The sequence below is a fragment of the Helobdella robusta genome (genome assembly GCF_000326865.2).
Source record: "Helobdella robusta unplaced genomic scaffold HELROscaffold_12, whole genome shotgun sequence".
Classification (NCBI taxonomy): domain Eukaryota; kingdom Metazoa; phylum Annelida; class Clitellata; order Rhynchobdellida; family Glossiphoniidae; genus Helobdella; species Helobdella robusta.
The window spans coordinates 4041040-4059189 of record NW_008703664.1 but is presented as its reverse complement, the minus strand read 5'-3'; the positions used below and the strand labels follow the sequence as shown (position 1 = coordinate 4059189).

Genomic DNA, 18150 nt, shown 5'->3' with positions numbered 1-18150 from the left:
AGCAGCACTTTATAATATAAAGGCATGTAACACAACATAGTGATTAACTTAACCAAAAACGTTTTAACTAGCACATGAAAATGTTTGATACTAATGCTAATGTTAGCAATTTATTTCTTTTATACATATATTATGTTTTATCCTGGTCTTGGTTTGATCCTTACTTGCAACGTCAGATTCTTTCATGCTTGTTAGGAATTTCCCATTGTTAGTATTCCTAAGAAAAAACCCTAGATATCTATTCAGATTTATTTAATCAGGAGTTTCATTAAAAGTTGAGAATTTAAAGGTATATATTTTTAATATTGCGTTTGCAGCTTAATTTTAGTTTTTAGTTACAGTTAATTCAGCAATTAAAAAGTTTTTTTTATATATCTATTTATCATTTAATCATTCACAGAAACGTTTTTACAAATAGAATAAACCATTTGTTGTCAATTGACAAACAAAAATTTTCGTTTTTTTAATTAAAAATTGTAAAATGAAGTGTGATTTGACCAACCATAATCCCCAGTTAATTTATTTCCAATGTCGGCAATGCAACAAGTAAACTTTTTTGTTCATTACTAATATGTGTAAGGAATTATTCTGGATGAATAAGTTTTACAAAAATGCCTCTAAATAATGACAACTTAATTTCAAGGAGGAAATCAAAGAGAACAAGCTAGGGCCAAGAATATGAAGAACACTTCGGCCAAAGCCAAGAAGGCTGATGAATTGCAAGGTAATAAGGGAACAAGTCTTCAGGAGCGTAAAGAAAGGTTTTACTTATTTTCGTTCATTGATGTGGAATTGAAACAATTATTTTATCTAAAGAAAATTATCACGTTTTTTTGATCAGCTCTTATTTTTATTTTTTGTTAATCTCTTGACTTTATAATAAATATACTTCTTGATTGAAAATAATTTCTTAATGTGTCAAAAATGAGGCTCATTTTACTGATGTGCTGACTTAATAAGACTTAGTAAGTATTTTCCATGATAATTAATGGTATAAATTTTAAAAGCTAGCTACTGTTAGAAGCACAATGTCAATGGTAAAATGTCATGATATTTTTAAGAGGGTCCAGTGGAAGTCAGTCTTTAGGTGTCATGTAATATGATAAGTGTGCATAAATAACTATTTATTGAATAATAACAAAAATAATACTACCAATAATAAGGAAGTGCTAATGGTGTAACTGTAAAGAAGATTAAGAAAAATATTTAAGCACAACCGCATTCACGCACTTTTCATGGAGACAAGCTGAAATCAAGTCATTGTAACTGCCATGTATTTTATTTATTCCACTTCAGCACGAAATTGCAAAAAATTTCTCCAAGTTATTTTTCAAACTGTTTCAAAATTTCAAAACAACCCTTCTTTCTATTATAAATAAAACATTGTCAAAATGATATAAATAGTTTCAAATAACATAAGCCTCTCGCCTACTTTTCATTTACGATAAAGTTCACTATTTGATAAGCATATTAAAATTACTTCATTTTGATTATTCAGGGATGCCGACCGGATGAGGGAAAAACAAAAAAAAGCGGAGACTGTTGAAAAGAAATGAAGCCTGTCTTTACTTGTACTTAAAATAATTTATTGATATCGCTGTTATATTCACCTTTTAACTTTAATAAATGTTTTTCGCAAAACCACCATTTAAAATGAATGCTATACTTATCATAAAATCTTTGGTTTTATTTCATTTATACTTAATAACAGTGTCATCATAAAGTTTCTTAAAAATGGTTTATGTAAAAAAAATGTAAATTTGTAGCAAACGTGCTAATATGTCAACAAACATTTTTTATACATATGTCTGAATCAGTGGCGTAGCCAGGTTTTTACTGTGGGGGCTTAAATTTTTTAATAAGTTGACTACTATTATGGTTATCACACAAATAGTAGCATATTTCGGTGATTTTGTGCGAAATTTGACCTCGGTTTTGTTATTGTGAAATGACTGAAATAGCTTCCAGTCCCGATGTTTTCAAATTAATATAAAGATTTTGTTTATTATGGCCTTATCCTTATCAAAATTTTCCACCGCGGAAGGACCTCAGCCCCAAAACCCTCTTGCCTACGCCACTGGTCGAAACGTAAATAACATTTTATTTGTACTCGAGGGAGATCAGTGAAAAAGAACAATGTATGAATTTATATACACGTTTCGCTAATAAAAAAAACTTTGAATGAATTTAATGTTCCTACAATAAACATGTTAAAGATATATATTGAGAGTTTTTAATGAATCAATTAAAATTGAAATCTGAGCCGAAAATCGTTAGAAAATGTTGCTGCTAAGACTGCTACCTGCGAATAGACAATATTAGAGTTTGGGCTTGCATTTTCAAGCAATATTGGACAATATTGAGAAGCCCCTAATCAATGTTACATTAATGATACATCAAATTTAAAAGTGTTACTAAATTATTTAAAAAATATTTACATATGAAGAACTGGATTGTTAATTTACTGAACAGTGCAAGGCAATTAAACTGATCACTCAAATGAAACAACATTAAAATCGGTCTCACAGTCAGAAGTGCAAGCCAATAGGGAGCAGATCATGAGTGATGATGACTCGGTGGAGGATATGGGAACAAAAAGATTAAAATTTGGTTAATTAAAAATTATGAGCAAACGTAACTTGCTAAAATACAACCTATTTCTCTACCAATTTCCTCAAGAGAAGAAACATTCTTTAAAATTGGAAGAAGCATGATAGAAATTCGTTTTTATAAATTATGTACATATTTATTTTAATGTAGATAAACGCACTAATAATTAAAATTGATCCTTCTTAAGAGTATTTTTGATTCAAAATTTATTGAAATGTTGAAGCCACAAAAACGTCATTACCTAAGCAAATTTTTTACCACTACCTAATTGGTAGTACTTGATAATCCCATCTCTGAATTGAAATCGTCATAGAGGAAGGGATGTTTGAGGCAAAATTCTGCGGTGGCTCTTCGAGCCGGGTCGTACTCCAACATTGGCAAAAGAAAACTTGTAAATTCTTTAGCATCACCTTCTGGCCATTGATATTTTTCAATGAGAACGCTATACAAACCCCACGGCTTCAAATTGTCAATATGTCTCAATTCTCCTGTTACAAAAATTTGACGGCGAAATAAAAGTCATAGATTTACCAAAAATGTAAAAACTTTTAAAATAAATCATTTCAAGTAGCAACATATAAAAATAGTCAAATATTTCACGAGTCGAAAATAATGATATGCTGTTTACTGAAAACCTACAACATGATGAGTTTGGATAAAAGCATCAGCACATTGCTTAATCATCGAAGACATGCTTAGATCAGTTCCTTTCTAATAAATTCATAGCAATAAATCACATGAATATATTTTTTTTTACAAAGATTAGCAGAATAAAGTTTATACCTCGTTTGTTGAAAAATTCTCTGGAGTATTTGCCTGATAAAGCTATGTGTCTCGGTATGGGTCCAAGAAGTTCAATGATGTGAGCCAGATGATCTTCATCTCTTGAATAGTTGTCACCTGAGTGAGGCTCAAACAAGTACTCACCTGTCGCCAATTCAAAAGCCTGGTATGGAAATATATGCAGCAATAATTACTCAATAAAACTGCACTGCTTCAAAACACAATAACCAAGATATGTACGTTTGTCAGAAAACAAGCGCTAACTAAATTATTTAAGATGAAGTTATTTAATTTTCAATTAGTTTATGTTTATTTATAGATTTAAGATAATAAATTATCATAATGTATGGTAATGAAAATCAGAGCAAATCCATTGTGTTGTTCTACTTTAGAATTAAAACGAAAGTCAACTCTTGAATAATTTTCAAGAGCTTGAATGTTAATGATGCTAGTAACAGTTTTAGCTTTCAAAAATTCTGATAATGGTGTGAAACTGTTGAACATTATATCATTTGAACAAACAATGTTTGCAAAAAAAAATGAATAAATAGACTGCAAAAATTGATTGAATTAAAAAATTAAATATAATATATAGAATTAAAAATGAACCGACCATGCAAGCTGTGCTCCAGATGTCGGCTGCAGTATTGTAGCCGCTGCCAATGAGCACTTCAAGGCATCTGTACTGCCGGGTCTGGATGTCTTCAGAAAAGTGACGGTACTAATAAAAATTTATTGACACAAGTAAATAATAATTGGAAAAATGGATGAGCTTGCCGCGCAACCTCAAAAGCATTGCATAAAATTTGTGTGCGTGCAATGAATAAATGAATTAGAAATATCAAATACCAAGTAACAACAGCCTCAAGCAGACGATTAAACACTGAAAGATCTTTTAAATTTATTATTATAAATCTCAGACACTTCCATTTAAAAGTGACATTCATATATTTTAAAGCACAATATTAAATTTTAAATAAATACAAATAGCAAAGATAAAATTAAAAAAGGTACCATCAATATATTCAGGCTCATGAACAGCATTAACAAATATTATTGTAAATGTAGGTCATAAGGTATATATATTTTTGCTTATCCGACGAACTATCCTGCAATGACATCCAAGCAGAGCCAAATATGACTGGATTGTGCAGCAAGGACAAATATCCAAACGGAGCTCCGTTCGGCAACAACCCTACATAATACAAAGTGACACTGTCATATGCTCATTATTCATACATCAAATACGCGGCTCCTTCCTGGTTAATTTCTCTACGCCATAGAAGCACGGAAACGCTAGTAGCACCTCACTATTCTATACATATGCTATGTTTAGTTTGAGGTAATAAACAACCTATTTGTTAGATAAATAAACTTATCATTCATGCATCAACCATTTGATACCAAAAATAAAGAACTTTTATGGTAGCTACAAAATCATTAAACTGATGATTGAGTGTTACTGAACTTATTAGCAAATAAATTTGAAACTAACAGTCCAACAGGCATTTCCCAGATCAGCAATTTTTACAATAAGCTCGCAAGGTTCTTTACTGGGATTGGGTTTGTGTTGATGAGACTGAAGGACAGTTGTTGCAGTTGTTGCAGGCAATGGTGAGGCAGGCTCGTTGCATATTTCTTCAATGGCTTCGTCTGCAAAATTACGTTAGCTATCTATTAAACTGAAACAGTTGAGAATTGCTAAAAAAATTCCGTGAAGAAGATGATTATGGAATGGCAACAACCTTCATTTGATTCCTCTCCATCCTCAATAGATTTGGCTTGTCTTATTTCAAGATTGTTGTTTGCAACTGTATCTTTCACAACGTCTCCCTGTGTTAAATATTTGTAATGCATGATTGAATTGTAAGAAAGTCGTTCATAACTTTATTTTCAATATTTTAAAATTTAATTAATTAAACATATGACTAATTTGAATTTTTTTTCAAATATTTAAATAATTATTTAACAAATGTAGTAACATTGATGAATTGATATAAAAGTAATCCTGTTAACAGTAAGATAAAACTGCTACATGTACAGAATTACTTGGACCAATTAAATTTTGTTTTCTAAATTTGTTGAAAAACGAAGTTGAAAAATTTGGATTTATTATTTAAATTTGGATTTATTATTCATTTAATATAGAACAACCTGAATAAATTTATCTTTAAAAAAAAGAATTAGATAACTGTCCCAGTGTGTCAAGAAGATTTTCATTTGAAAGGAATGGTTGAATGACAAAAAGTTAAAATAACAGAAATCAACATGCAGCCCCTATAATATATAAATGTGTGTATATGTAGACGATAGACGCTAAAAATATTTTGGATAGGTGTGTATGTTCCTGTGATTATAGAGAGATCCCTTTACAATCGGCAAATAAACTGAAAATGCTGGTTTGCAGATCAAATTTGACATAAGGTAAACATTTGTTTTTAAGCTTGCTCCTATCATCCCCGTCATTAGATGTTTTTCAGGGCAGCTCTTAAGAATATTTCAAGAAGCGGTTAAACTCATCTGTTCAATGAATCTTTTAACGCAAACTGTTAACTGTGTGCATTTGTATGTTCTGCTTGCAATCCGATAGTTAAAATATTACTATCTTATCTCTACCAGGTACATGATAATATATAGTCATTTTCTCATTTGTTATTACAATTTGCTACTATTATTTTTAATATATTTTTATTAATTATATCTATCACTCACTACGCACTAATTAATTTTTGTTGGGTCCTCAGACTGTTGAGTAAATCGTTGACAATTTGTTGCAAATTGTAAACTGTTGAAAGACGAATGTTAAATAAGAAACCCAGTACTGGAAATGGTAAACATCATCACAATCGGACACATGGCAACAAATTTGGATGGTATTATTATTGTTTTCATTTTTTGTCTATGTCTATCAAGGAAAATGATTCAAAGGAATAATTATTTAAACCAACCTCGCTGTCGGCAAATCTAAGAGTCGTCCTAGTATCTTTGCCATCACCTTGCTCTATAACTTCCAAGTTGTTCTCAATACTGTTTGTATCAAATAATTCGTTGCCATTCATTTCTAAAGGCAGAACTGTTGTGAAATGATTTAAATTTATTAACTTGATAACAAATGACTGAAGCAGGTAAATGGAAATAAGTTTTATAAACTTGGATAACTGAAAATTCAAAAGTTCGAAAAGTTTAAAATTCAGAAGGTCCAAAGTTAAAAAAGTTTGCAGCCGACAGCTCGATGACTCACTGTGTAACTTGCAAAGAAAAGATTTGGAAGTAAAAGAATAAAGTGGAAAAATGAAATTGATGAAACGTCGTTTGTAAGCAATAAAGGTTTGGAGGCAATATTAAGCTTCCGTTGAAAAATAGGTTGTCAGCTAAAATGAAATAGGTTAATAGGCAGAGTGGAGCAAATAGATTGATCACCAACGTGAGCGTGAATTAAAGTCTACCACTTTACGGAGATCCAGAAACAAGTTTGCTCTTAAAAGAAAGTGAACAGAAATGAGATATTCCAATGTTCAACAGATACAAATAAAAGTTAATTATTTATCAAATACTCAATACATGAATGAAATACATTAATACAATGATCAACGAAAAATGCAGAAATGAGGCAATTCAACCTTTTTGATTGTCCAAGGGAACTTCTCTTTTCGAAGAATCAGATTTTGTAGCAGGATTCTGAGGGTAATTTTGAATTATTTCAAAACAATTAAAATAAATTGTTTACTAATGAAAAAAAATCAATTAAAAAATTTACAATTTGTATAACCATACGATGAAATTTTGAAAAATTGTGATGAAAAAACTAATAACATTGCAAGAAATAAGACTCGCATCAGAACAATCATGAAGAGATTGGAATTTTAGGTTCATTTTAGAATTTTAGAATGTGATTAAAGATGAACATTTATATGTGGAAAATTTTTCAAAGAAACTATTGGAGTGTTTCATATTAAGTTACATGGTCGATAAATTTAATTTCATACAAACATGAAAAAGTTAACAGTACACACACAGCATGGAAGTAAAAATGGAGAACACTTTGAAAAAGATCCCTCATTTTTTCAAAAACTCAAACTGCCAATACATAATCAAAATTTTACTGCCAAAAATGTTTATTTGCTTCTTGGTCATGTCATGTCAAACAAAATGTCAAACATGGTCATGTCAAACAAAATTAACAAAATAAGGCGTCTATCAAAAAGTTTGATAAAAGTGTTCCAAAGAGCCATTAAATGCCATTTTTAGTGTTTATAACAAGTGTTATGAATAAGGTGATACAAAAAGATTTATTGTTGATTAAAATGTCTTTGAATCTTTAAAAACAATAGGAAGTACTGGTGATATTTAAAAAGAATTAAAAAGTAATAATTGGATTTGGCTAGTGATTCAGTAAACTATGTGAACACTTGAACTCTTTAAAAGTTACACCAACATGTTATGTGGAAATGTCTTTTGAGAAATCATTGTCACTGATTATAAATCTTGATTATAAATCAATCTAAGTACACACACTGTTCATGTTCAACTTGTTCTACCTTTCTGATTTTTTATAGAAAAATTGCACTGTCTCCATTTTTCTGTTTTAATAGCCCCTAACCCTAACCCAAATCTATCAAGTGCACATTTTTTATCGGACAATTCCCATGTCCCTTTCTTGCTGTTGGGTTTTGTGTTTGTTGCTTAAATTCTTTGACTTTTGCAAATTCTACTAATCTTTCTTAGATTGGTTTGTGGAATCTCAAAGTTTCCAAGTCAATATATCGAGCTTCACCAAAGGTGATTATGATGTCACAATATATTTTTTTAAATAAGTTTTATTCTATTTTGCTCGAATTGCTTGAATGGAATCAAAATAATCAAAATCAAATCCGTCTACCTCCTAATATCGACATCTAAAATAATATTGCAACACACTAGTTCAAAGGTCATGTTTCAGGGTTTACACACAGTACTTCAATCAAATAAAATAAATAAATAAATAATTGATTAATTAATCAATCAATCAATTTAAAAAATAAAAGGGAATAAAAATTTAATGAATTTGAAAAAAAACAACATCGCGTATAGATAGAGATTCCAGATGCTGTAATTGTTTCTCCAATAGTTCCTGGTTTTTCTTTGCCTTCTTTTTCAATTTTTTCTTTTTATTCTTTGATACTTTTGCAGAGTTTTTCTCTTTGGGAGCAGTACTAACTAATTATGAAAAAAGTAAAACATATGTGCGATAAATAATAAATGAAGAGATTTCATAATTTTGTGAGTCCAGTCATTCAATGGAAGGATTGTATGCAGCAGGTAATTATGACCCCAATGATGAACATCTTTGCAATAGATCATTTTGTTGCATTTTATTTCATCAAACTCTAAAACCAAAATTGAATACAAAATTTAAAAAGCTCTGTGCAGTTGCCTTTTTTAAAAACTGCCAAAATTTAATTGGACCATTCAATGATAAGCACGTCCTAAAAAGTCTTTCCAAACTGATTGCCAATATAGTTAAAATATATTTATTTACCATGAAACCAGTACCATCGCCGTACTTAAACTTCTGTAAGATTAAATGAAATGCGTTGGACGAAATGAGCACTAGATGGAATAAACATTTGATGAAAAACTACTTGATACAAAGAATGTTAAACGAAATGATCTCCTTGACATAAAACAAAAAAAAATTTGAATGAAAAATGTTAATATAATGTAAGCCAATTATAAATGTAATATATAATGAAGATTTGAAAAACCGTACTAGCAGAGCCAGGCAGTTGTTTGATGCCCAACTTCTGCCACTCGACAGCCTCCCAGGCCAGCTTCTTTACGTGCTCATCGGAGACGCACAGGAGAATGTTTTCAGGTTTGATATCTGTGTGAATGATCTGACACTTCGTATGAAGATAATGTAGGCCCTGAAGAGTCTGGCAAAAATCGAATTTATTCATCTGCATCTCATTTGCAACATTTTATAACTAAGATAATAACGTTAGCTAAAATGTCTGATGAGTTAGGTTAGAACACAGCATTTCTCATGTGCTTGAATTTAACATTTAAAAACATATCATTATAAATATTGATAAAAAAGTTGAGTACAAAAACTAACAAAAACCGAAATTTCATTTAATAATTTTTGCTCTAACAAAAAAGTGAATCTTTCTACTAATCAACATTTTAGAAAGTAAAAATCGAGGCCTATAAGAAGACCCAAAACAAACCTGTTTGATGATTGATTTAACATTCTGCAGATGTATACCATGATAATCAGATTTAATGATAAGTTTAAGCAGGTTGTGACCCAGCACTTCGAACACCATGCACATATCTAGATGATAGAAGAGATACAAAAGATAACAGGAATTTAAATATGAACTATTGGACAGTTAACAGATATCAAATTGAAATGAAATGAACAAAGTTGCCAGCAAATAGCTAATTCAAGCACAATATGTATCTTATATATGTATATTATGTATGTATATACATGCATGTAAGTTTGTATGTATATACACGTATTATATATACACAATGTACATATTCATTAAACCTCTAGCTCTGGACAGTTTTTATTTTTTAATAACAAAAACGAGAAACATGTAATTTGCGATTACATAGCTAAAATAAGGGTTATGGTTAGAGTTAAAATGACAATTTAGTTGTTAAATTACAATTTAGTTGTTAAATTTTCATTTATAAAAATCACAGAACTGTTGCACTTACGGCCTAAAACTTAATCAAAAACATAATCAAAAAAACAAACGTGTTCCATTGGCACCAGATAATTTGAAGTCGTCAAGTAGTTGAACAGTTCTTTCTCTAAATGGGTCCAGAGGATCAGCATCCCTTACCTGTCCATTCATTCATTCATGCATTTATTCATCCATTCATTAACTAATTCTTTCTTCCATGCATTAACTAATTTATTCATGCATTCAAGAGATATGAGTAGGGGTAAAGTTAAAAAAAATTAATCTAAGAGTACAACTTTTTAAAAGCTGTGGAGAAATGAGAATTATTTCAATACCTATTAGATTGGATAATGAACTATAAACGAACTAAGACATCAATTAATTAATCAATCAAATAATGAAAAAGAGCAGATATATTTGATAATAAAAATCTCTTTAATTTGAATAACAAAAAGAGAATACCAACAGAGGTGAGTAGCTTGATCTCATCAACAGCAGTTTCCGTATAATGTGGAGCACTCTTGACAATCTTCAATGCAACAAACCTCAAAGACCTTTAAAATTAAATGATAATTATATAATTTCTATACAAAATAAAATGTCAATATATTATCAACCTTAATTAGTTTAGCCATTCATTTTGACCAATAAATTAGTCATATATATTATATCATAAAACCAAACAAAAACATAAAAAATATAATCTGTGAAATATTTATTAAAAAAGCTTTTTCCGAATAAAAAACTGAGGAGATACTGACAAAAGATCCCAGCAGAGCCAGACAGTTGAAAAATGGCCCCAGCCAAGTTTTCTTATAACGTGATATCGCCCGTTGAATAAGTCGCCTATCTTCACTGGATGGTAGCCACCTTGAAAACATTTTCCATTCATATTCAACTTTGTTATTATGTAACTAAAATGCAGCTTAAAAATTAATTAGACGTAAAAGAAAAAGTCTTCATAAAAAATTCAAACCACAATCTGTACGAGAATCAGAACGAAAAAAACACACTGACAGAGTTGGCAAGTAAATACAATATTTGGCATTTCTGTTTTTGTAACTGACATCTGATACCTCACTCAAGATACCTTAGTTAAGATATTGAATGGACTTCTTTTGTACTGGGTAGTGATCTATAGCTTTGTATGGATTTCCTGCTAGTAGCCAATACTTCAACCATGCTAGTGAATTCTCTTGCAACTTCAGCAACCGCCTGACTGCTTTCAAAGTTTTTTTAATTAACGGCTTTATATAAAACTTCGGCTCTGTTCAGGCATTCTCATTGCAAAACTAAGATTCATTTTGTTGAATGAAATTGCGTGATTAATCTTTCTCATGAAAACAAAAACATTTTCTTTTTTCATCAGGTTATAAAAACTACTTTTGCTCCACTAAAATTAATTCATTTCCTTTGACTTGAAAGTCATTTATTTTCAAATCATCAACCTCTCCTTCTAGCCATTAACACAAAGAGAACATGCAACATCATTTTAATTTTAAAATTTATATATCCCTACTATAATACAAAAAAACCATAAAGCTCTGACTTAAGACCTGATGTAAGAATTCCCTTCCCGGAATGTAAACCTTAGCTAACAAGATCAGTTACGTAAATCACTCTTCATGTCTATTTATTCACTTACACAGGCACGTTAATAAATGCATAGTGATGAATGTTTCAAATCATTCCTTGTAACCATTTTGTTTAATGGTTCCAAAGACTGCTTTTTTTTGTTTAACTACCACCAGCCTTCACTTCTTAAATTTGTTCTTTCCTAAATTCAGCCGTTTTAATTTTTGAAAAATCTCTTTCATGCTTTACCAAGAAACAACTACTTTCTGAAGTCATCTGCATAAATCACTAACATCTACAATACTTAACACATATAACTAACACTTAAAAATATTGTTAACAATCACTTGACAAAAATAAAACCATGAAAAACACCTTTGACATAGTCCTTAGGGTCCTCTTGCTCGTCATTGTCGGATCCCAATATCTCCTCCTCGTCATCAGACCTGCTGCAAGTTGAATCGTTAACCGTTCCTTCTTTCTCAATCACATAATCTGCCTGCTCTTGCCTTCAGACAGGCATTTATAAATAAGTTTATTTTTATTAATTTATGTCAAACAAATTTTAAACTGTTAGCCTTTGCAGTTTTCTATCAGTTACTTAATGTAGATAATAATCATTGCAAACAATTAAATTACTCACGGCTTCTCTTCGGGTTTAAGTTTCTTAGGTTTTCTTTTTTTCTTCGCTTTAATGGCATAAACTGTTGAATTATTTTTATTATAAATATAAATTGAACTGTTAAATTTATTTATTCAGCATCAATCAAACTGATAAAGATTAGGCACCAAAATATTAACAATAATTGCATTTTAAGATTTTCAAAGTAAACTTTACAGTTTATCAACAATTAAACCGGGCACACTTGGGAGGTTAAAAACCTTCCTGAGATCCACAATGGGGCAAAACCTGCCTGCTCAATTTCAATCAAAGTTTAGCAAATTAAATGAACTCAGATATTGTTATTGGAAGAATGTTTTTCAAAAAATTAGAAAAGAAAAACCATAAAATTCCTTTCATTATTATTGCATGTGGTGAATTGAACTGATTATGTGAAAAAAGATGAAAAGATGATTGATGCAATTTTGCAATGGATGGATGAAAAAATTAAAAATATTGAGATTTTATTTAGGTAGGTAGGCCATTATTACTTAGCAATTATGCAATTATGACTATAAAATATTAAAATAGAAAAGCCAATAAAATTTTACAGAAGATCAAACATGTTGATTAATGCCATTAATGGAAGATTCGCAACACAGTCAAAAGAACCATTTTTTAAATTTAAAGTAGTTTAACTTTTATTTCGCCAACAGTTCAGCAGAAAATCAGAAGCAGAACAATACAAATTACAAACAGAGAGACAAATAGCGCCATCAAAATCAAAAATCATGCCGCCACGACCTTTTAGTTGGTGATTAGTAAACTGAAAAAATCCCTTTAAAAACTGCCTAAATAGATAACAAAAAATAATAACAAACCTTTTTTGTTTACTTGAGCGTTCATAGTGCTATAAATGAGAAATGAGAAAAATTATTTAAAAATTTCAACTAATAAACAAAAGTTTCTTAAATATTGACATCAGTGAAGACACCACAGATACGTTCTTAGAATAAACCATGGATATTATGGATATTATATATATCCATGGAATAAACACTTAAAAAAGTTATAAGTGTTAATTATAAATATAAATTATTAAATTATAAATGTAAAATTATAAAATTTTTATTTCATATATATGTTTGAATAATGAGAAAACATTTTTTATTATCGGATTTATAAAAATTACATATATTAACAAATGTAAAAAAAAATTTTAATTTATTTTATTGATTGATTGATTTATTTATTAATTGATTGATTGATTGATTAACTGATTGATTGATTGATTGATTTTTTGATATATTTTACATCTAAATACATAGCACATTATATACATTTCATTGTTTTCAACATACTTCCCATCATCAAATTCAGCCTGTCTTCAGTCAACAGTCATTTCATTGACAACAAGATGTCTAAACCGTAACGGTTTACATTATCTGATTAAAACATGCTCATCAAATACTAGGTTCCATGGTACTTCAACTTATTGCACCTTTCATGAACCGCGCGTTAAAAAGATTAATGAATGATTTGCAAAAAAACACAAAAGCACCAAAGTAATTTCTTTACTTATCAAAAGTATTTGAATTACTAGCATGTATTAATAACATGAGCTTAATGTACCCACTTTACACAGCCATCTGCCTTTTTTCTTAATTTGGAAACTTCGTTGAATAACAAACAAATTGAATGATTTTATCAGGATATCTAGCCCATAGAGAATCACACTGGTGAACATTTTGTAAACTTGCAAATAAATAAATTGGAAAATTGTTTTCTTTTTTAAAATTAACCAAAAGAGCGTGACATACAAAATGCTTACAGTATCCTTCCAAAATATGAGCATATAGAGAAAACTTCAGCCTTGTTTGAAATCAGGGTATAGAATTCACATAAAATCAGCCAAAAATATTCTGACACTAAAATAGCTGTTATTCATTCTTTATATAAAAAACAAGTAGTTCTGATTTTATAAATTTTCTTTTTGCCATATAAGTAAATTGCTAAATTGCTAAATTTCTTCAGTTCATTCTATTTCATCGCTTACTTACAACCCATCAAAGTCATTTAGATCTGAGTAAATAGACATTCATGTTCAAAGTTGTTAAAAATTACACTTAACTTTATAGTTCAGTGGGTTAAACTGTGGTCAAACATAATAAAATGTCCTAAGAGTATTCTCGGATTTTGGGTATATGGTTGTAAATAAACTTCAAAATGTAATGACAAAGTAAAATAAAAAATTATTAAACTCAATAATAAATATAAGTAAAGTAAGCATTTTAATTGTATGTATATGGTTTTATTCTATATATATATATATATATATATATATATATATATATATATATATATATATTGGTAATAGACCATAATTTTTACAATATTCTATAAATTCTACCGAATGTTTGGCGTTAATATGTTTGTAGTTCGTTTTTTCGATTTTTCTCACTAAAGTTTTTTGGTGAACGTTTAGTTTATTAAAATTCAAAATAAACTTATTTTTCGAATTCATGCTGCAAATAAGGCCATATTTCGATTCCGAATGAATCATCATCAGTGCTCCTTGCTGTATATATAGGGAAATATTGACTTTGTCAAGATGAACTTTGACGTTGTAAAAATTAACTTTGGTGTTGTAAAGTTGAACTTTGATGCGAATTAGGTGTCAGGTTTCTTTATTGGCTGGTCATCTTCTTTGGTCTCCTTTTCTTCATCGATAGCATCATATTCTTCTTTGTCACTATTTACGATGCTAGTTTTTATTACTTCTTTGTTTTCGTTGTTGGTTAAGCGCCGGGTTGGAAGTGAGGTTGTCATTTTTCGTTGTATATTTGTTTTTGGTTTATTGATGTCAATTAGGACTGCTTCTGCAATTTTAAGATGCGTGTAGTTGGTTTTCTGGTATATTACTTTGGTGTTGCTGTCGAGGATTTCACGTCTAATTGTGATTGAGTGTGTTGAGTCCAAATGAGATTTGATAGCACCACTCTGTTTATGCATCGTAAGCCTTCTAGTCAGTGAGGTAGTAGAGGTAATCCCGATATATGAGTCATGTTGACGTGCACAGCCGTCAAAGGGGCAATTAAATTCATAAATTACGTTATTACGCTTTAACTCAGAGTTATCTTTAGGACTGCAGTTGTTTTTCAGTATTAGGTGAGACGTCTTTTTATTGTTGTAATAAATTCGGAGTTTAACTTTACTATTTGGGTTGGTTGGTGTGACATTTTTATTGATGATATGTTTAAGAATAGCTTCATCTACCTTGTATGCATTATGCGTGGCACCTTGATAAGTTGGCAGTCCAGCAGTTTGTATCACAGTATGGCTTCACTCATCTGGTTTATTCTCCAAGTCCTTTTGTACCTTTGGCAAAGTCTTTTACTAGTTATAACAATGCTTTTGATGACGCAGTGCGATTGTGCATCACATGCCAAATTAACAATAGTTGTAGATGAAGCTGCAGTCAATATTTCCCTATATATACAACAAGGAGCACTGATGATGATTCATTCGGAATCGAAATATGGCCTTATTTGCAGCATGAATTCAAAAAATAAGTTTATTTTGAATTTTAATAAACTAAACGTTCACCAAAAAACTTTAGTGAGAAAAATCGAAAAAACGAACTACAAACATATTAACGCCAATATATATATATATATATATATATATATATATATATATTTATATATGGGTTTAACTTCGGAAGCATTTAAATAATAATAATTTTTTATGTTCTGTTTTCTTATTTTTGTCTTTGGAGCGCCAATAGTTCTATATCGTGAAAAGTGTTATGGATAGTTGGTGCGGCATGTCACTAAAACCAAAATGTCCGATCGGGCAGAACATGACGGGGACGGTGAAAGGTCCAACTTCTGATCATGTCGCCGAAATCGTCGGAAAGCAGGGTTGGCGTTAGCTTTTCACCATCTTCATTTTTTCTGCTTCATTTTCTCTTTTTCTCAAGATCGTTATTTATTTTTTTTATATTTTTTTTATTAGCTATCTTATTTATAATTCCTATTGTATTCTGTATAGTATATTCTGTAACAAATATAAATTTTGACAATCATTTAATTTTAAGGACATAGACTTACACTTAATGCAGTTTTTACACAAAATGTTAATGTAAAAAATAATGTTGTAATGGTCTTTGATGTAGTGTAGTTGTAGGTAGAGTAGAAAGTTTTAGATTTAGAGACCAAAACTTTTAGTGAATTCTAAAATGTTAAAGGAATTATCTAATTTTGTTTTCTTCTAAAAGTAAAAAAAGACATGTTTCAATATTTTTTTCATAAATTAAACATTTGTTAACTTTTTGAGGTTTATTAGTTTCTATTATAAATAAATAGATAAAATATAAAAAAATTGATTTAATAAATAAAGTAGATAGGCTGATAGATAGTTAAGGTTCTAAAGTAACTTACACACATACTGAATACTGGCTGATACAGTCATTCATATGTGCTTAGAATTTGGAAACATTCCATTATCCACAGAAAATTAATCATCACTAAATAATAATACCATTAACCACAACTTTTTGGAGGTTGGTGTGTCAATATAAGTTGCTGGTAGAAATAAAAATTCATTTGGTTGAAGTAAAAAATGCAACAAAAATGGACATAACCAGCTTTTATTGATGGAGTGTTTAGCCTGCAGATATAGATTAAACTAATCTATGGTTTACAGGGTAAGAATCATATGAAATAATCTTATTAATGAATTAAGATTTTTGTAAAAGAAAAACAAACAAGAAAACAAATTTCTGCTTGGGAATATCTGAGTTGGTAATCTGTTTAGAAGCATTAAATTGAAATGGTTGGAAACTAGTTGGAGAAACCTTGTGAAGAAATGTAAATCTTTAGAAGTTGTATTTTTGTATTGTTGAGAATGATATTATATCTATTGAAAAGTTATATCTATCTGGATATATTGTAAAAAAAAGTCATGCCCAAATAGGTAGATTATAGAAAAATTTGTTTCTCTAAGTGTACATAGGTTTCTTATTTTCCATTTGATTCCAGTGACATTTAAATTTATTGAGTAGAATGGCTTGAAATTGATAAAAAGATTGATTCCATGCATATATGTCAGCAAAAATTTTTAACTCAAAGCCTCAGTTTCTATGTTGCCAGCATCATTCTTGCAATTGGAAAGATGTATTGTTAATTTTTGTTTGTGAAATAACCACTGTTTCATATTTAAAACTAATGAATAATATTTGTTATGGATTAAATATTATAATGAATGAATGCATAAATGAAAAATGAATTGAATAAATGAATATGAATGAATTGAATAAATGAATATGAATGAATGAACAAATAATACTTGATTTAGAAGGTTGATAAGTTATTTTTAGAATTGCAGCAAACCTAGTTTAAGAGCCTGGTAATGCTGCTTGTCATTCACTGTTATTAGCAGAGAGAATTTTTATTCATCAGTAGTTAGTAAAGGAAGTTCATCAACACTTGCTGTTTTCATCTTGTAGTTTTTTAAAGTTTGAAAATTTTTTAGTGCAACTTTTATTTTTCATTTAAATTTCTTCTAGAAACATGAAAAAATTATGATGGTCTTGGGACTACATTGTTCTTATTTGGACATTTAAAACCGTTTTAAGAATGAACAGTTAATAATATTCTTTGTGGTGATCCTGAGAACATAATGATGATACTGATAACATAATGATGATGATGATTATGATGACTTGTTTTGGTCACTTAAATCAGCTTTATATTTCAGTGGTTTGAGTAGCAGATTATTCTGCAAAGAGGTGTGCCCCAGTGGTGACAGCATTTTATATATAATGAAAACATGAAACTTTATTTCTTTGATATATTGTCTTTTAATTATATTTAAATAAATAATGATATTTCTTTTCTA

General features: G+C 29.6%; 1 protein-coding gene across 1 annotated transcript; it reads right to left on the bottom strand.

Moving 5' to 3' along the window:
- Nucleotides 1–1669: 1669 nt before the first annotated feature.
- On the bottom strand, nucleotides 1670–13243 carry HELRODRAFT_190406 (hypothetical protein). The gene is made up of 17 exons (XM_009013766.1): nucleotides 13131–13243; nucleotides 12292–12352; nucleotides 12024–12157; nucleotides 10835–10943; nucleotides 10540–10627; nucleotides 10145–10232; nucleotides 9603–9709; nucleotides 9143–9308; nucleotides 8453–8589; nucleotides 7014–7071; nucleotides 6342–6466; nucleotides 5139–5226; nucleotides 4889–5046; nucleotides 4007–4114; nucleotides 3394–3556; nucleotides 2439–3098; nucleotides 1670–2302 (listed from the first exon to the last, which is right to left on the bottom strand). The coding sequence occupies exons 1-16, from the start codon at nucleotides 13153–13155 to the stop codon at nucleotides 2875–2877; spliced, it is 1839 nt and encodes a 612-aa protein (XP_009012014.1). The 5' UTR covers nucleotides 13156–13243; the 3' UTR covers nucleotides 1670–2302; nucleotides 2439–2874.
- Between the last annotated feature and the right edge of the window lie 4907 nt (nucleotides 13244–18150).